The sequence below is a fragment of the Lolium rigidum genome, chromosome 7 (assembly GCF_022539505.1).
Source record: "Lolium rigidum isolate FL_2022 chromosome 7, APGP_CSIRO_Lrig_0.1, whole genome shotgun sequence".
NCBI lineage: Eukaryota > Viridiplantae > Streptophyta > Magnoliopsida > Poales > Poaceae > Lolium > Lolium rigidum.
The window spans coordinates 150563319-150584059 of record NC_061514.1 but is presented as its reverse complement, the minus strand read 5'-3'; the positions used below and the strand labels follow the sequence as shown (position 1 = coordinate 150584059).

At 50.3% G+C, this 20741-nt stretch overlaps 1 protein-coding gene across 1 annotated transcript; it reads right to left on the bottom strand.

Annotated features, from left to right (window-relative positions):
- Positions 1-4638: 4638 nt before the first annotated feature.
- On the bottom strand, positions 4639-7785 carry LOC124672149. Its single transcript, XM_047208423.1, has 5 exons — positions 7640-7785; positions 7006-7153; positions 6136-6555; positions 5831-6053; positions 4639-4931 (listed from the first exon to the last, which is right to left on the bottom strand). The coding sequence occupies exons 1-5, from the start codon at positions 7747-7749 to the stop codon at positions 4639-4641; spliced, it is 1194 nt and encodes a 397-aa protein (XP_047064379.1). The 5' UTR covers positions 7750-7785.
- Positions 7786-20741: the final 12956 nt, after the last annotated feature.

Genomic DNA, 20741 nt, shown 5'->3' with positions numbered 1-20741 from the left:
TACCTCAAGCTATGCTTAGTGTTTCTTTCTTGTTGTGCTTGTATGGTCGATGGTTTGTAAGTTGTTCTTCAGCACGTATGTACTGGCCGTAAAAGGCTTTATTAATTTAAAGCTGGACACTCGTGCCTTCTGTTAAAAAAAAAATCGGCATCGCTAGTTAATCCCCTCTCTCAATAAAGCTGGTTGTGTGCATCGTGAGGCCGGGATAATCCCCATTTAGAAAAAGAAGTTACCCCCCCCCCCCCTCTCTCTCTTCTCTTTTGGCCTCCTGATAAAGCGGCGACGTAGCCACACAATGTGTTTCAACATTTTTCTTCGTTCAACCAACCGATAAGAGCTCTTCCTTTTTTTACTTAGAAACCGAGGGAGTAGAAGACATCTAAAAAAAAAGAGGGAGTAGAAGAAATAAAATTGGGCAATCAATAAGAAAAACATCTACTCCCTGTCTATATACATCTATTTTGATGTAATTATTTTGAACCGGAAAACATCTAGTACTGCTTTTTCCAATGATCAAAAGGTGCCTGCCATTCTAGACGCATGAAGTCCCCTGTAAGTCTGCCGAGCGCACGCTTTGTGCTAAGGAATCGAATTGGCCATCATATGAGATAGCATGATAGCAACCTTTGACTTATGCAGGACTAGTACAAACGCACGCTCACACACCACATCAAACAAGACAAGATTACCCGCAGTCACGACACACGGCAGTCCGCAACTCCGGCGGCCTCACCCAAGTAACCAGCGCCGTGTCGCTCCACTTCTCCGCCGGATGGATAACAGTTACCTCAGCCATTCCGGATAACGAGCTGATCCGCCGTCCAACTGCTCCGAAAGCAGCCGGCGCTCGACGCAAGCAGCAGGCCGGTGCGCGCACTGCCGTCGTGCAACGGCGGCGATCCGATGCCTGCGCGCGCGAGTCGTCGGCGGCTTGACTAAAAAGAACGCAGCGTGGCTTTTCTTCCTGCGAAGCCCCGCGTGTGTGCGGATAAAGTGGACCGATCGGCTGGCCGGCGGCAGATTCCACCGGAGGAGTAGGTCACCGCCGCGCGGCCCACGCCCATGAATGAGACGTACGCACGGCGGCACGCGGCCCGTGCTGTACGGATTGGAAAATTGTAGGGCGGCCGTGGAATGGAAAACAAAAGCGAGACCGGGCGGTGGTTCTAGACTTCTGGTCCAAGTCCAAGGCTACCCGGTTAGGTTCATCACGACACTCTCCACCATCAGCATCAAGGACTATATGTACTCTTCAGAAAAATCAAGGACTATATGTACAAGGCGTAGTTGCTTCCCAGCTCTCTCCGTTCGAAAATAACTGGCTCTGATTTAGCTATATTCATATGTTTGTTTTTTAGAAATTGGGAAAACCTCTACCTCTGCATTAATAGATGCACATAACCTTAACTATATTCATATGTATCAAGATATATTTTACTGTGTAGATATGTGAATCAGTCAACTTCAAGTTACTTGTTTCCGGCTGGAGGCACTACTATTACGTGGACGCCATTTGCGTGAGAGAGAGGGTAATTGTTTGGTAAAATTCGTACCAACATCATGGGCACAATTTGGTTTGCGATATACATATATGGGTCTGTATTTAGCACTGGCCAATAATTTGACCAAATATGAAAAGTATATCAACATCTACAAAATCAACTCAATATTATTAGAACTGCCATTAAAAATACTTTCATATTATATGTATTTGATATTGTACATGTTGATTCTTTTTACATGTTTGGTCAAATTTTAGTATTTACTAAAACTATTCACTACACTTTACTAGCAATGAAGCAGTTTTATATGAATGAAATACTTCTTACTTTGGAGTTTGGACCTATAACCGAACTAAAAAACTATTCAACGATAGAGGCGAATTTCGGTGGCGGCGTTAGGAAGTTGATGCTTGGTATTCATTCCCGTGGGTGGTATTCATTTGGCCACAAATTGTCGTTGTTTGCCAAAATATTCACCGTTTAATCAAAATTTTCACTGTTTTGCAAAAATCTTTGGTATAATATTGAATACCAAAGAATACCCCTCGCGCCGCCAATCTAGCAAATTCATCCTTGAAAGAACACAAATGTACCCGAGACAATATCTTCATTTGAAAAACTGTATTAACTACAATCAAAATCCATATCATGTACCCGCAATTTTTTTTTTCCATATCATGTGTATGAGGGTCTTTCTCGTTCAGGACTAAATTACATGGGCGGTTATTTAACTTATCTCGTATATGTGCAGGTTTGTTACGCACAAATGTACTGATAATGTTCGACCAGAATAACAACCTAATTCATATAATCCCACACATAACATAGTGATGATTTTTTTTGGAAAAAAAGACTAATCAGGAACTACCAAGACATGGAACATGCAGCAGCGAAGTCCAGACACGACATGTCCTAGTACCATCATTACAGATGGCGTTCTAATAAAGACCACACATGGTCACGAATTAGTTGTGCAAATCACTTTAATTTGATGGCAGGTAGGAATAGGATAGGATTTTTGACCAGGCTGCTACGTACACAATATTTTGTCATTTGCGCCATCACGCAACTGATCAAGCCGACTCATTTGCATGTGTCGAGAACTTGAACCAAGACCTTTTCAATATTGATAAGCTTACATCGGAGCACCAGGTAATCAATCAATCAGTCATGTTCTTCAGACCGCAATAGCTGCCGTCACTTCTAACAACTTCATCCATATCCGCATTTCGGCAGCGGAATCAGACATCTGAACAAAACCTTGTCCTATCTTCGATTTCCCCTGATCCTTCCAACACGTCTGCACTTGTTCATTTGACCCAGCAATAAGTTCAGACTTCAGAGGGCAGAAGATGCGCGTTGGGAAGATTCACACGGACATTCTGATCATACCATGGAGTTCAGGGCCAACAATCATTCTTCCCTGAAATAAATTTACACCTGCCCTGAATGATCCCGAGTATCAAACACACTGCTCAACGCCCAAATTCTCAATTGCACATATAGTCTGCCCACCCTTATCAGTAGAATTCAGGGTGCGTTGGTGGCATGAGTGGATATCAGCAGTTCCCCAAATTTTGCCAATTGTGTAATTCCGGGCAGGTACTACCTCTCATCCAAATTTAGGGCATCTCCAACGGAGCAACGTAAACGGACACTACGCGACCGTTTGCGTCTGCCCGGACCGGCACCCTGCTCCAGCGGGGCGACACATAGTGTCCGGACCATCCGCGGAGACGCAAACGCGGCGCAAATATGCGGCACGTTTGCGTCTCCGCGGTCGCGCCGAGCGTCCGCTCGCTACTCCCACGGGCTCGCCTGGCAGGAACCTGACTCGAGCCGACGCGAATTAAAGCAGAATAACTGCTGTGGAGGGCAACCGCCGAAGTGGCAACCGCGCCGATCGACGCCCCAACCGCCGGAATGGAGCGCCGAACCGCCACGGAAGAGCAACCGTAGACCTCTCCATTGTACGCACTGTCATTAATCTGTGCTCAATAAAACTCCTACGCCTGCTCTAATTCATCTCCAACCGGCTGCCATTCATCTTCTTCTCCAACACCGGCTAGCCACCATGAGCAACATGTCGTTGTCGGACATCGACAGCGAGGAGAAGCCGCCGGGATGGCGGCATTGGTGGGATAGAGCTGCCACGCCGAGCAACTCTAGCTCCTCTCCGACGGAGGGCGAGGAGGAGGGGGACTTCGTTGGCCTCGACGGCCAGGACGAGGAGGAGGACTCAGACGCAAGGTGGGAACGGTTGGAGGCGCAGGAGGCAGCCGACGAGGTGGCGGTGGCAAGGAAGGAGGCAAGGGCCCGGGCGAGGGCGCAGGCGCAAGCGGAGGCTCGTCATCCGTTCACCGACGAGGAGGAAGACCCCAATGGCCACTCGTTGAGGGGAACTCAAGCTCGTCGGACGTGTCGACTGGAAGTACCTCTTCGGAGGAGGTGGCGAGCAGGAAGCGCGTCTGTGAGGATGACAAGGCGGGGCCTTTTAACAAAAAGTACAAAAAGTAGCTAGTTTAAAATTTGTTTGTTCTCGTGTTTGTTCTCGTAGTTTGTATGTTTAATTTGTTTGAACTTGTTCGATTCGACTTTGCATGGCATGATCAAACAATATATCGATTCTACTTCACAACCGTGCAAGCAATTTAGGAAAGGGTTGATGCAAGTTTCTCCAAAATAGGTCGGACCGCTGGGTTGCCCCCGATGCAAATGGACAATTTGCGCCTAGCGACCATTTCGGCGTACACGGGGCGACGCAAACGGACGCGCGCGGACAATTTAGGCGTCCGAAATGCGTCGCCCTATTGGAGATGCCTTAATGCCGCAAGTTCAAACAGACCTAGGCAGCATTTTGCATCAATTTGTGATATAATTAATTTGGATCGGAGGGATTCTTCAGAGCCACCCAGACAGTTGTTCTAGCCAAAACTCCGAGTCTTTGAGCATATATGCTACAAAATTGTTGAGATGGTCGAAGAGCACTGCTATTCCTCGGCCAAAATTTCGCTTCTTCAAAGTTCAGGGAAAAAAGCTCCGGTTCTACATCGGTGCGACCCTGTAAACTGAACAAACTGTGACCTGCGCCAGTGTGCATACGGAAGATAGGCCACGGCTTCCAGACCATGAGGCGTCAGCAGAGCAGGACATGTAGCGAGGCGTTCTTGGTGGCCGCGCACACTGGGCACGTGTCCACGCTGGCGTCGTACGCGCGGCACAGGCTCAGGTGACGGCACGGCAGAACCAGCACGCACGCCCCGCCCTGGCCGCAGGCCCTGCACGCCGCCGATGCAATCGACGCCGCGTCGTCGGCGCCGGCGGTGCCGCATGCGGAGGTCTCGAAGCAGCACGATTGCACGTCCTCGGCGTCGCCCTCCCCGGCGGCGCAAGGGGATTGGAGGAGCTGGTCGAGGGTGGCGCGGAGCCAGGGCCGGTCCTGAGGCAGTGCAACCAGTGCGGCCGCACTGGGCCTCCGGTTGGCAGGGGCCCCCACACCCATCACCCATGTAAGGCTAGGCTTATCTTGTGGAATGAAATGATTGACCAAATCTAATTTAATCTTTAGCCACGCACAATCAGCTGAGGCCTTTGGATGCAGCCCTATGCACGCAACAGCCAACAGCTCGCTAGAGAAAAGGGAACCGGCCGCAATCCGCATTGACTCCAGTCCATCGCATCGCCTTCGTCTCCTCGATCTGGCCTCCCCCTGACTCCTCGTTCTCCTCTTCGGCTCTCCCGTCCTCCATGCATGTGGCGCTCTCCCGTCAAGATTTGTACCCAAGGAATCTACTTCCTACTCCGTATCCTGGATTTGCAGCAATTAATACAATCCCTTCCTACTGGATTGGATTGGATTTGAAACAGTAGTATATATTCTTTCAGGTGTTCATCCGATTAGATTGGATTCGTTTTCCACTTCTCCTTCCCCATTCCACAATTCCCATAGGTTTGAAAGAAACAAATGTTGAAGAAAGAGGCAAACCCAAGGGGGTGGCGGAAGCCGCTACAGCAGGGAAGTGGCCGGTGCGGCAGCGGTGGTAGCTATGCCCGCGGTGATTTGCAAAGGGATTGTTGGTACTTGGCCACCAGGGGTCAAGCTTCATTCTTTGCCGCAGGTCTAGTTGTTTTAACGTTTCAATTTTCATTACATGTTCTAGTTCGTGTAGCGTTTGTATTATGTGCTAAGATATCATCTAGAATATGTATGTGTGGTTATGAAAAGCGACGAAAGCTACAAAAATAATCTCCATTATTTGTGCATAGGGCCTCATTTTTTGGTTTTGCACCGGGCCTTTGAAATGCCAGGGCCGGCGCTGCGCGGAGCCCGGCGGCGACGGCCTCGTGGCTCTGCGCGACGCCTACCCAGGCCTGCCCCTCCGCGCCGATCTGGCGCAGCCTCTCCTCCATCTCCGCGTTGCGGCAGCGCGCGACCTCCAGCGTAGCCTCGGCAGCCCGCAGCCGCACCGCCGCGGCGCGCTCGGCCGCCGCCACCAGCGCCCGGACGTGCCGCCGCCACGCCTCGTCCAATCCCGCGCGCATCCGCTCGGTCTGCACACATCCATCAAAACCATGGGGAATCAATCACCAGAACTCGATCGATTCCAGTCACGGACAAGGTGATCGTACGTACCTCGACTCGCACGAGCGCGTCGATCTCCATTCCCTGGTTGTACAGGATGCCCTGGGACAATCCGTCGGCATGGCCAATGCCAATCATCCCGCTGGTTGACGCGACTCCGGAGCCCATCGACCTGCTCGCCATATCGCCGACGGCGACGGGCACAAACCCCTGCGCCGCCGCAGCCGTTCCAACGCCGCGCGGTTGCTCGTCCATCAAACCAGGCGCCGCCGCCGCCACCACGCGCGCCCGCGTCCTCGGCACGAAAGCGTAGTTGTGGTTGTTGTCGCTGCAGGTGAGATCGCTTCTGGGGACGTTGCTCGGCATCGCGTTGCCAATCCCGGCCATCGCCGGCGCGCACCCGCCGCGCTCGTCCAGGAACAGAGAGGCACCCGTCGCCCCGTCCTCCAGAGCCGAGGAAATAGCAGATAGCACCACATGTTGGTGACATTTTTGCACAGAACCACAACATGGGTTTGTTTTTGCAGAGAACACCACAATTTGTTGTAATCACTTGCGCAAAACACATAACCCATTATTGAAAGCTTTAATTGACAATTAATCTTCATTGTCGGCTGAACTGGTATGTTCGGACTGGTTCCTCCATATACGAAGCGGAGGCGGCCATCCTCCACCACGGCCGCCGGTGATCGGCAACATCAGCACGCCGCGCCAACGGTGGGGATGAGACCGACATCGGGGCCGGGGGAATCCATGGTCGGTGTCCTGGTGCTCTACTGCCGTGCCACCTTCATGTGTAGTGGCTGCTCGTCCACGGTGGTGGAGTAGCTGCTCACCCCCTCCCCCCACGAACTCGACAAACGAGAGACCATGTCCGGTCACATGCAATGTAGCGCGCCAAACCATGTCATGCTGTCAAACGGGCTTCTTCCTGTCTAGGTTGCGGTAGGAATATGAGATGACATCTTGAGCAGTCGAAGCACCACATGTCCGCCTCAGCAGCCGGTGCTGCCTTGCCTTGCGGTGCTTGCCGTGCTTGAGCAGCGATGACCTGAGGATGGTGAGCTCTCTGATAGGGATGGGTGAGTCAAGGACAACGCATCACAGCTGAGACACCCCACGCGACAGCATGACAAGCTCACTCCTGCCACGGGTGACGCGCCTAAGGACCATTCACCATCACCACGTAAAACGCGACATGCTATCCGCGAGCTCTCTATCGGCTCGACATGTGTGCGAGTCTTCGGGTCGCTGGGTACTTGGTGAGGTTGGCTACCTCCTCCTGGTATCAGTATGAGTTGATCTGTGCATACTAGTTCGGTTGAATAAGGAGAGAAAATACCACATTTGGCATCGCCACAACGGGCTAGACTGATTAAATGGCTATTAAAGCTTTTAATGATTGGCTATGTGCTTTATGCAAGTGATTACAGCAAAATATGGTGTTCTATGCAAAAACAAACACATGTTGTGGTTCCTTGCAAAAAAGTCACCAACATGTGGTGTTAGGTGCTATTTCCTCTCCAGAGCCCTGCAAGACGCATAGGATTGAGACATCGCCCTCTTTAACAGAGACCGAGATACAGAAATCCGAAGGCGTGCAGACCTGTAGGAGTGGAGGTGGTGGTGGAAGGCACGGGAGACGTGCTGCGCCTGCACGGCCATGACCAGCGACTCTATCGATAGGAGAGAAGAGATGACGCGAGAGGGGCGGACGAAACTGACGGGGGAGAGAGGGTGGGGAGGCAGGTTTTATACGTGTGCCCGAGGAAACCGTTTGGGAGAAGCCATATCTTCAAGAACTACTCCTACTAAAGTTTCATTAGGGCAGGTACAACGCAGGCGCTTATCTAGCGATGCCAGGATTTTATTCCTGGTCAAGGGGAAGTTGCTCCGTGCAATCCCAGCTTGGGGACGCTAATTTGCACTCTGAGAGCATCTCCAACAATATCGCGGCGCGCTAAACCTCTGATTCTGCGTGCTGTAAACAGCTAGCGCGCGATGGGCCGTATTTTCCCCCGCCGGACGCGGCAAAATGCAGCGCGTGCGCGGGCGGAAAAAATCGTCCTCCGCCGGGCGCTGCAAAATACAGCGCGCGCGGGCGCGAGAAAACAGTTTTTATACTATTTTGCAATCACAAAGATCAAATAATCACACATAATTCATGAAACAAATAATGTACCATAATTTAAGTGGACACAAAGTGCAACATACATCACATAGTTCAAGAACGACACACAAAATGACGTAGTTCAACAATGACACACGACATATGGTTCAAATGGACAAAGTGGAACACATATCACAAATGCATATCTGTTATCACCGGAATTTGACCAGGTCAGAGGTGGGCCGTGATCAAGATGGGCTTAAAGATTATATACGGAAAAATACGTGAATCGACCTTATATGCAAAGTTTGGGCTAGCATGCCCGTGTATCTGTACCATAGTAGGATACGTATCGGTTAGGAGTTAGAGTTTTACCCGTGCACGGTTAGGTGCACGCCTGAATTAGAAAGTCCCTTGGACTATAAATATGTATCTAGGGTTTATGGAATAAAGAACAACAAACGTTCAACACAAACAAATCTCGGCGCATCGCCAACTCCTTCGTCTCGAGGGTTTCTCCGGTAAGCACCATGCTTCCTAGATCGCATCTTGCGATCTAGGCAGCACAAGCCTATCCACGTTGTTCATGCGTTGCTCGTGCTGAAGCCTTTTTGATGGCGAGCAACGTAGTTATCTTAGATGTGTTAGGGTTAGCATTGTTCTTCGTATCATATGCTGTCGTAGTGCAACCCTTATACATCAGGATGTTCCGGGGATCAACCTCGTGTTGGTTTTTAGGCCCTGTCTAGGATCGGCTGACGATCACCGTACGCGAGCGCGATGCCCAATCGTGAGTAGGATGATCCGATTATGCGGTGAAAACCCTAAATCGTTGTAGATCGCATTAGCTTTATCTTGATCAAGCAGGACCACCATATATTCGGACACCTTGTACGAATCATGGGTGGATCGGCTCTTTGAGCCGATTCACGGGATAACCCGAGAGCCGATCGAGGCTCGTATTTAACGTTTACGTGTATGCCCACGCGGAAACTAAGCGAGGCATAATCCAACACCTTCCCGACCGTGTATAGGTCGGGTGGCACGCCCTTGCGACGAGCATCGGACGTGTGACCCAGAAGGCTTTGCGGGCCGTCGCTCTGAGGGACTGGGGCCAGCCGCAGCCCTAGTTGTTCCCGGCTCTACGGTGTTGCCAGTCGCTGCCCGCCGGTGGGTTTCTGACCGCAACATATTCTGGCACGCTCGGTGGGACCATCTTCGACGTCCACCGCATCGCCATCTACATCCGAGATGGCGGAAAGCACTCCGGTCAAGTACGAGGATCTGCCTGACGAGCTCAAGAAGAAGCATGACGAGATCAAGTCAGTCCTCGAAGCCGAACTCATCGGCTCTTTCCACAGAACCCGCTCCCATGGCACCAGCATCAACATGGTAGAACTTGGGTACCGCCCTGGTAAGGGTAGTGATGAGAGCAGCTGCTCTCATAGCAAGGATGAAGAGGGAGCTGGTCCACGCGATCGGCCCCGACACTGCCACAAGATCCTGGTGATGATCAAGATGGAGGCCGATTCCGACGATCGGACCGTATTATACGCACCACCGGCTCTCCCGGTATTCGGCGTCGACCTCACGGGTGACGGAAAGCTAGGGTATGGGTTCACCTCGGCTGATGAGCTAGAGGAAGTCGACATCGGCCCTGGGGATAAGCCTCGGCCAACTTTTATCAGCAGGAAGTTAGATCCACAGCTCAGGAGTCAGATGATTGCTCTATTGAAAGAATACCCAGATTGCTTTGCATGGGACTACACAGAGATGCCTGGGTTAGACAGGAGCATCATTGAACATCGGCTCCCCTTAAGGAAGGATTTCGGCCGTTCCAACAACGAGCACGTCGGATGAAGGCCGAAATCTCGGAAGAGGTCAAGAAAGAGACCGAGAAGATGTTGGCCGCCGGGTTCATCGGGCCATGCGGGTATGCTTGAATGGATCTCCGGTATCGTTCTCGTAGAAAAGAAGGACGGCCGGTGGCGTGTGGCTATCGATTTCCGAGATCTTAACAGAGCCACTCCAAAAGATGAGTATCCGATGCCTGTGACGGAAACATTGATCAATGCAGCTGCTGGCCACAAGGTTTTAAGCTTCATGGATGGCAACGCCGGCTATAACCAGATCTTCATGGCTCCAGAGGATATACACAAAATCGCATTCAGAGTACCAGGGGCAGTAGGCTTGTTTGAATATGTGGTCATGACCTTCGGGTTGAAGAATGCTAGTGCAACATATCAAAGAGCCATGAATTATATATTTCACGATCTGATCGGCAAGTTGGTGGAAATCTACATCGATGACGTGGTAGTCAAGTCTGTCTCCATGGAGGAACACTTGGGAGATTTGCAACGCGTCCTAGACCGAACTCGGAAGTTCGGACTGAGAATAACCCAAAGAAGTGTGCCTTTGGTGTGACGGCCGGTCAGTTCCTAGGATTTTTGGTTCATGAACGAGGAATTGAGATCGGCTCGAAAAGTCGGGAGGCGGTGCGTACCATGCGGCCGCCCACCACGAAGAAGGAACTCCAACGTCTTATCGGCAAGATCAACTTCGTCCGCCGATTCATCTCTAACTCGTCGGGACGGATCGAGCCGTTCATGGCGTTGGTGAAGACTAAATCGATGACGAATTTCACCGGGGGCGGAACGGCAGCGGGCGTTTGATGAAATTAAACGGTATCGACGACGCCGCTTGTGCTAGTTCCGCCCCGGCCAAGACAGGCCGTTCTACATCTACTTGTCGATAGGCGACACGTCCATCGCCTCGGTAGTGGTGCAACTCTACGAGGGCGTTGAAAAGGTCGTTTTCTACCTCGGCGGAAGGATGTTGGACGCGGAAACAAGGTATCCCGAGGTCGAGAACTGTGCCTCTGCTGTTCTTTACCTGCACCAAGCTGCATCACATCCTTTTGACGGCAGAGATCTTCGTCATATGCAAGTCGAGCGTTGTCAAGCACATGCTGTCGGCCCCTGTGTTGAAGGGCCGGCCGGGTAAGAGGATGTTTGCGTTGTCGGAGTTCGATCTCCGGTATCGGCCTGCAAAAGCGAGTCAAAGGGCAAGCGTTGGCCGATCTCATAGCTGAGCGAATCGGTACCAATATAGCGGCACTATCTATACGTGCATGGGCCATGTTCTTCGATGGATCGGCTTGCGACGATGGTTGTGGCATCGGCATTCCGCTCGTGTCGCCTCGGGGCGAGTACTCCTTCTCCATCGGATTATCTACCCCTTGCACCAACAACGTAGCAGAATATGAGGCGGTACGTAAGGGGATGGAGTTGCTATTGGAAGCCGGGCGGAGGCGGTAGAGCTTTTGGAGACTCCAAGTTGGTGATTAACCAGCTCACGGATGAATACAAGTGCGAGAGTGAATCGCTTTTCCCATATTGGATGGAATGCCGTGAGTTGATGACACGGTTTCGGTACATCAACTTTAATTGGGTCCCAAGATCCCAAAACACCGAGGCCAACAATCTCGCACAAATGGCGTCGGGCTACATAGATATACACGAAGGGTCGGAAGTTCGGGTGCAATTCCTGGAACAAGATGATTGGAGAGCCGAAATCTTCAATTACTTAAAAGATTCGGCTCGGGGGCACCTAAACGGATAAGATACAAAGCCATGAAGTATGTCCTCATAGGAGACGATATGTTCTACGGGACGTTGGAAGGGTTACTACTCAAGTGCACGGGACCAACCGAGTCTAATCGGCTCTTACATGAGGTGCACGAAGGCGCTCGTGGAACTCATCGGTCGGCTCACAAGATGAAGTGGCTAATCGGGCGCTCGGGGTTTTATTGGCCCACCATGCTTGAAGACTCGCTTCAATTACTACAAGGGGTGCCAAGCATGCCGGATGTTTGGGAAGATTCGGATGGTACCGGCATCGGCGATGAACCCTATCATCAAGCCTTGGCCGTTCCGAGGGTGGGGCATGGACATGATCGGCAAAATCCATCCGGCGTCGAGTAAAAAACATGAATGGATTTTGGCCATCACAGATTACTTCACCAAGTGGGTGGAAGCCGTCCCTATGAAGAAGGTGAAATCAGAAGATGTGATCAAGTTTGTGAAAGAACACGTGATTCATAGGTTCGGGATTCCCCAAACTATCACGACCGATGGAGGTTCGGTCTTTGTTTCTAAAGAATTCAGGTAATTCTGCGATGACATGGGGATTAAACTGATCCGATCATCTCCGTACTATGCTCAGGCTAATGGGCAAGCTGAAGCGTCCAATCAGAGCTTAATCAAGCTGATCAAGAGAAAGATTGACGAGAACCCTAGGGATTGGCATGAGAAATTATCAGAAGCATTATGGGCCTACCGCATGTCGTGCCATGGAGCTATAAAGACTTCGCCGTACCAGCTTGTCTATGGACAGGAAGCCGTATTACCTTGGGAAATTACGGCTGGATCAAGACGTGTCACGTTTCGGAATGATCCGACGACGGAAGAATATGCAGCTTTGATGAGTGACACTATTGAGGACGCAACAGAACTTAGGCTTTGGTCATTGGAGAAGATTAAGGAGAACAAAGCCGGGGTAGCTCGTGCCTACAATAAGAAGGTTAGACCAAAGGAGTTTCAAGTTGGTGATCTAGTATGGGAAGGCTGTGTTGCCGTTAGGAACCGGGGACAAGGCATATGGCAAGTGGTCTCCTAATTGGCACGGTCCGTACAAAGTCGTCCGGGCCTTGAAGGGTAATGCATACATGTTGGAAGAGTTGGACGGACGAAGTTCCCGATGAGCCGTCAATGGTCAACACCTCAAGAAGTATTTCCCAAGCATGTGGGATGATGGGCGATAGAGTATGGAGGCCGATTTTAAATCGGCCGGTAAAAAAATCACAGCCGATGCGCGGACATCGACTTGAGAAAACATACGGAGATAACGAGTATGAAAATACAGCCGATGCACGAGGCATCGACTTCAGAATAACAAAGCCGATACGCCGATATCGACTCTAGAGGAATAAGCTCAAATTAGCAAGTTAACGGAATCGGTTCAGACCAGAGGTCATAATGTGAGATTGATGAGGAGTTCAAGCTGATGGTTTGGACGAGGATTAGGCCTAGTAAGACCTGTTGGACCGTGTGGTTAAGCAACAGCTTGGCCTCAGATCGCAATGCGAGCCGATGTCCTGCTATTGGCTCTTCGTACGGCGACTCCATTCGACGATCGGCAAAGTCAACAAGGAGGCGAAATTAATTGAGGAATATTTTCTTCATTAATAGAGGGATTTCTTACAAAGAAAGAGCCGATTGCTCAGGGAAGAAGAGGGCAAAAGCCAACTACTACTACTGATCCCTAATCTAGGGGCCATTGCTGCCCTCGTCGTCGCTGCCTCCGGCGCAACTGCTGATAGGCTCTTCATCGGAGCTTCCGTAGCCTTCTACGGGAGCCTCATCTTCCTCATCATCGTTGAAAGATCGAGATGTCGCCTAGAGGGGGGGGGGGGTGAATAGGCAATTACAAACTCTTGCGGATTTGTCTTGTATGAATGCGGAATTAAACTATCGTTTAGTTTACAAGCACAAACCCTAAATATGCTAAGCTCAACTAAGTGTAACAATAGCAACTAGAGCTAAGCAAGATAGGCACAAGATATATGTAGCACAAGTGATAGCAAGATATATGTACTTCAAGCACGATGGCTATCACAAGGAAAGAGAGCTCGGGTATAGAAATAACCGAGGCACTCGGAGACGAGGATGTATTCCCGTGTTCCCTTGCTTTGCAACAAGGTACGTCACGTTTGGAGGAGTGGAGGTCCCACGAAGGATTCCCCGCGCCACGAAGGCTCACCCTATTCTCCGAACCACACCCACGAAGGATAATGGCCCTTTCCTTATGGTTAGCTTTTCCTCCGCTCCGGAGATGGCAAGCTCCACAACCACTTCACAAGCTCCACGAAGGAGAAGCCCGGGCCTCTTCACAATCTTCTTGAAGAGATCACCGGAGCACCAACCGCCAAGCCAACTAGGAGGTTACCCTCCAAGAGTAACAAGCTCACGGTCTCTCACTCGAACTAATCGTGGTGGAGAGCTCAACACTATGCAATGATGCAAAGCAAGAACACCGGAGGTGTTCAAGTCCTTCACACTCAAATCCCACCAAAGCAACGAATGCTAGGATGAGATTGGAGAGGAAGAACAAGGGGAAAGTCAACTAAAGACTCCAAGATCTAGATCCCAAGAGATTCCCTCACTTAGAGAAGAATTGGTTTGGTGGAAGTGTAGATCTAGATCTCCTCTCTCAAATCCTCAAATATGAGCAAGAATCATGGGGGGGAACAAGAGAGAGAGCAACTTCTTCAAATGCAACAATGGAGGTGAGAGAATGGGGAAGAAGTACTTGCTCAAGGTGGAAGAAGAGCTATTTATAGCATGGGAGCAAGTATTACCGTTGGGGAAAAAGAACCATTAAAAACGTAGGAAAAACGGCCAGAAAAACGGCCCAGCCGGCTGCCAGGCCGGTCGACCGGAGCAGCAGCCGGCCGGGCCGGTCGGCGGCCCGGTCGGACCGGCCCAAGCAACGGGCCGGGCGCGCGGCCCGCGCTGGGCGGCGGATAGGCAAGGGGCGCGCGGGGGTGGGCGGCCCAGCTGGGCGAGGCAGGCAGCGGGCGAGCGGGCCGCATGGCCGCGGCGGCCCGAGGCGCGCGTGCGGCCGGGGAGGGTAGGCCGCGGGCGGCGGCGGCCGTGTGGGCCGAGCGGCGGTGAGCGGCCCAGTGGCGCGCGGGCGAGCAGGCCAGCGAGGCCCCCGGTCGGACCGGGGCCTGTGCCGGGCAGGCCGGTGTCTGGGCCGGTTGGCCGGTCGGAGACCGGGGCTGTCCCGGGTGGGCCGGTGTGTGGCCCGGTCGACCGGTCGGAGACCGGGCAGCCGTCCCCCTTTTTTCTTTTCTTTTTCTTTTTCTTCTTTTACCTTTTCTTTAATAACTATTGCTCCCGAACTCCGATTAACATGAAACCAATTTTGTTGGAAAGATAACAACAAATGCTATCCAATAGAAAGTGAAAACCCAAGAATCTGTAGGAGGGGATTTTATCATGAATATAAAAGGTAGAACCTTATATCATGAATAACCGGTAAAATCACCCAACCTCGAAAACGCAATAGAAGATGCATGTGAACTCCGTTTTCGATGAACTTGGGCTTGTTGTAAAGCTAGCAACAAGCTCAAGAACCTCACATAGAGAAACACCAAGAAGCAATAAGAATGTGCAAAGTATGCAAAGGATTGAGCTCCCTAAGACGATGTGATCAAGTTACCCAACCGAGAGCCCCTCTTAATAGTGTGGCTATCTATCCTATAATCCGGTCTCCCATCAACCACCTCGAGACCGGTAAAAGGAAAACCTATCAAGGTCATACCTTTGCCTTGCGCATCCCATCACTTGATCATTGTCGCTTCGTGTATACTCACAAATGCTCCCCCATACACTATGATGGGAAAGCCCCATTGATGCACATCTTCACATGTCCATTATCACCAAATGGACGGCAAGCTTCAAGCATGTGATCCACTTGAGATGCTCATCTTGAACTTGCCCAACTCAATCCTTGTATCTTCTCATACTCACATATGATAGAGCATGGCTAATATTGAGTTCCACATAAGAACTTCATCTTCATTTCTTCTTCTTGATCATATCACATATGTATCTTCATAACCGATGATCTTGATGCCAATACCCAAGGTATACCTTTATCTTCATGGCATCCATACTTGAATCCAACACATGGAATACAAGTAGTACCTATGGAATATTCCTTCATATAAACATAATGAAAACATTAGTCCATAGGGGTTGTCATTAATTACCAAAACCACACATAGGGGCAATGTACCCTTACAATCGTCATCGATGTCATCGTCCCACCAGGTGCGGAGGCGCTTTGCTGGTGGGTAACCTTCAAGGGAGTCATCGTCGTCCTCTTCCGCTTCTTCCTCGGAGGAGGTGAAATCGTCCCAGGAGAAGCGGTCGTCCTCGCTCTCCGCCTCCTCTTCCCCTTCGACGAGGGATTGAAGGTCGCCCTCTCCATCGGTCAGGGATTTGTCATCCTCAGACCAGATGGAGGAATCATGTTCCTCTTTGTCCCACGACGTCGGGGCGAGAATGTCGTGCGCCGCCAACGAGCCCCACTCCGGCGTCGGCTCGCGAGAGGAGGAAGAGTTAGAGAAGACCGATGAGGTGGAGGAGGAAGAAGAGGAAGACATGGCTATGGGAGATTGGGGGTTTTTTGGGTGCCGATGGCCAGAACAGAACAAAGAGATGAAGTGGCAAACTGCTCAGGGCGTTTAAATAAAGGGGCTATAGTAGAAATTCAATGCCACGAGCGGTTTCCGAGGAGGCGGTGCCCAAAGACAAGCGGTCAAATCACGCGGAATAGTTGAGAAGACGGGGCATCATGACGAGAAATGCTGCGACGGTTCGCTGCTCGCCATGACATGACCCGACGAAGAAAAACAGAGTGATTTTGAAATTATCAATTCCAAAACCAGGGGGGCATGTGTTATCACCGGAATTTGACCAGGTCAGAGGTGGGCCGTGATCAAGATGGGCTTAAAGATTATATACGGAAGAAATACGTGAATCGGCCTTATATGCAAAGTTTGGGCTAGCATGCCCGTGTATCTGTACCATAGTAGGATACGTATCGGTTAGGAGTTAGAGTTTTACCCGTGCACGGTTAGGTGCACGCCTGAATTAGAAAGTCCCTTGGACTATAAATATGTATCTAGGGTTTATGGAATAAAGAACAACAAACGTTCAACACAAACAACTCTCGGCGCATCGCCAACTCCTTCGTCTCGAGGGTTTCTCCGGTAAGCACCATGCTGCCTAGATGGCATCTTGCGATCTAGGCAGCACAAGCCTATCCACGTTGTTCATGCGTTGCTCGTGCTGAAATCTTTTTGATGGCGAGCAACGTAGTTATCTTAGATGTGTTAGGGTTAGCATTGTTCTTCGTATCATATGCTGTCGTAGTGCAACCCTTATACATCTAGCCGCCCTTACACCTATCTTAGGTGTAGGGGCGGCACCCGCTTGATCATTGTTTAGTAGATTCGATCCGTTACGGTTGCTCCTTGTTCCTCAAGGATTAGTTTAATATCCGCAATAGTTAGGCCTTACAAAGGGTTGGAGGATCCAGCGGCGTGTAGGGTGTAGTTTGCTAGCCCTAGACAGGATGTTCCGGGGATCAACCTCGTGTTGGTTTTTAGGCCCTGTCTAGGATCGGCTTACGATCACCGTACGCGAGCGCGAGGCTCAATCGTGAGTAGGATGATCCGATTATGCGGTGAAAACCCTAAATCGTTGTAGATCGCATTAGCTTTATCTTGATCAAGCAGGACCACCATATATTCGGACACCTTGTACGAATCATGGGTGGATCGGCTCTTTGAGCCGATTCACATGATAACCTGAGAGCCGATCGAGGCTCGTATTTAACGTTTACGTGTATGCCCAGCAGGAAACTAAGCGAGGCATAATCCAACACCTTCCTGACCAGGTATAGGTCAGGTGGCACGCCCTTGCGACAGCATCGGACGTGTGACTAGAAGGCTTTGCGGGCCGTCGCTCTGAGGGACTGGGGCCAGCCGCAGCCCTAGTTGTTCCCGGCTCTACGGTGTTGCCAGTCGCTGCCCGCCGGTGGGTTTCTGACCGCAACAATATCACACTTCCGCATTTTCCAAGTCAACAGCTTCTTCTTCTTCCTCGTCATCTTGGGTTGAAGGAGAAATAGTAGCATTCATGGAAGACACGAAGCCTCCCGGTGGTGCTCCCATACTCCCATACACACCACTCACCGAGCCTCCCATGGTCCCTCCAAAGACTCCTCCATAGCTTGGTCCTCACATGCCGGCCATGCCTCCATAGCCTCCCATGCCTGCCATGCCTCCCATGGTGGGCATGGGCATGCTTCCCATGCCGGCCATGCCTCCCATGCCTCCTCCAAACATGCCTCCTCCAAACATTCCGGTAGTGGAAGTGTTCATGTTGGCTATCAACAATCTCTTTTTGGCCAACACTTCATCGCGAAGAAGGTTGATGTACTCCTTTTGCCTCTCATCCATATGGGAAGTATCCATCAAGAAAAGCTTCCTCTCCTCCTCCGCTAGGCGTGCATGCTCCTCGGAGGCTGCGGCCGGCGGTGGACGGGCGCCTTCGCTTTCTTCGGCGGCGCGACGGAGGCGGGACCGATGTGCGGCCGTTTGCTCGACGGCGCCTTTCCCCTCCTCGGCGCGGGCCGCGCGCCGGCGCCTCGCGCGGCCATCGCGCGCGGCGGCGCGCCGCTGCGTGCGGTGCCCGCGCGGCGGGATGAAGAGGCGCGCGCGGCAGACCGTTGCGTTCCCGCCGTCGGCGCCGCCGCTAGGGTTTGGCGGTGGTGCGGCGGAAGTGGTGGCGGCGGAGGGTGGGACGGAGTAGGGAGGGGTGCCGGAGGGGTCCTCCATCGTCGGGATTTCACCGGCGGCGCGCGGAGACGACGGATTGGGCGCTCGGGCGGCGAGGCGGAAGAGGAAGTATCAGCGCGGGGGATTTTTCGCGCTTGGACGAGCGATGCCGCGCGCTGTAGCCGACGCGCCAGATATGCCGCTCCGGATTGTGCAAAACATCGCGCGCCCTAAAAATTTTACAGCGCCGCGCCGTTTACCGCGCCTGTTGGAGCGCCACATTCTCTCCCGCGCGCGCTATATCGAACGTTTTTATGCCGCGCGGCCTATATAGCGCGCCTGTTGGAGATGCTCTGACGCAACGCTTTGCGCCGGGCGCTTAACTAATTTTTGACATGCGGCCGGAACATCAGATTGAGTTTGGTAAAGAGAAGCAAGCGCCTCAAATTCAGATGCGCGTTGGAGCCCACGACAATTGCATCGACGCCAGGATTAATTGACCGCGTATTTCTCTGCTCAAGCGCCCAGCTAAGCGTCCCGCGGTGTACATGCCCTTAATAGACTCGATAGGAGTACTATATGATTCATGAACCTTTTTATGCAAGCCATTTTGTCAAAGGAATGGCAACCCAAGGCCACAAGTATTCTTTGGATTTTATGGAGCCGTGTGACCGAATGGATTTCTACAATTTGGTCGGTTTTCATGTTCACTGGTGTGCTTTTAGATAAGTTTCCTTTACATGCGATTGTTATCATTGACGATAATTGTTGCTCCACTGCGTTGGTTCTTTTAGACCTTCGTGTGTCTATCAACTACAACAAGCTCTACTAGAATAAGCTTTGCCCGGGTTCAATGATACAGAGGCTAGGACGGCTGCACGCTTGAGCTATTGTATGTAATCGTTGCTAGGTGGTTAAATGCCTATCTATCATATTTATTAATTTTTGGGCTATTTATATTAATGTTGATAATCATTATTAGATCGACATATTTTTTTTGAAAAAGAATTAAGCTAAATCTCACATCGATTATCATCAATTATTGATGAGTTAGAAGTGCATGCAGAAGTACGACCACTATCTTTGCAGGAGATTAAATTAAAAAAATCACTTGTATTTTGCGTGCACATTAATTTAAATAGTATCAATGGTCAAGATCCCAATTTATTTAAAAAAAGATTCAAATACAAGATATTTTCACAACGTCGCTAACAACGGACACTGGATGAAACTTATTGACTCTCTTATTTAGGTTGAGGGGATGGTCGGGGGACATGAGAAACTCAAAGCTTATAAAAAACTATTATAAAGATATGTTTGGCGAATATTCGAAGAGGAATTTATTGGAGATCATCAAAATAGATCTGCTCGAGTAGTTCGTTGCTCTTCATGCTAGACAACTAGAACTCAGTTCGCCTCAATTTCTGTAAGATTATATCGCTGCCAAAGGTTATTAAATCAGAAGGGGTCAAACAATATAGACCTATGCGTCTTGTAAACGTTAGCTTCAAGATATTCACTAAAATCATGACTAATAGGACAAGTTTGGTTTCTAGTCATGTTGTGCATCCTACTCAACTACTTTTACGCAAGGAAGAAATATCCTAGATGAGGTTGTAATCCTGCATGAAACTGTTGATGAGCTATATGGGAAAAAAAATGAATGGAGTGATATTAAAGATTGATTTCGAAAAGTCTTATGATTAAGTAAAGTGGTATTTTCTCGATAGTGTCATGGTCTAATCCATGATTTTATTTTTGGAGTAAATGTAGCTATCAAAGTCAACGATGATGTTCGCAAATACTCCTAGGCCAAAGAAGGATTAAATCAATCACCAATGCTATTTAATATATTGAATGATAAGCTAACCATAATTATAGAGCGTGCAAAAAATGATGGCCAAACTAAAGGTGTGGTATCACATTATGGTGGATTGATACGTCTCATACGTATCTATAATTTTTGATGCTCCATGTTTGTTTTACACCAACTTATATATGTTTTGCTCATACTTCGTTGCACTTTTATATAGTTTCCGACACTAACCTACTAACAAGATGGCATAGTGTCAGTTCTCTGTTTTCTGCTGTTTTTGTATTTTAGAAAAGTTGTACAGAAAATATTCTCGGAAT

Bases quoted from the DNA above. Each gene is read 5' to 3' on its own strand.
- LOC124672149 (XM_047208423.1), bottom strand. From the start codon at position 7,749: ATGGCCGTGCAGGCGCAGCACGTCTCCCGTGCCTTCCACCACCACCTC. The intron at 6,556-7,005 runs GTTTGACAGCAT...CAACATGTGGTG, and splicing joins ACCTAGACAGGAAGAAGCCC to CTATCTGCTATTTCCTCGGC. The intron at 4,932-5,830 runs GGCTCCGCGCAG...AGGACCGGCCCT, and splicing joins CCACGAGGCCGTCGCCGCCG to GGCTCCGCGCCACCCTCGAC.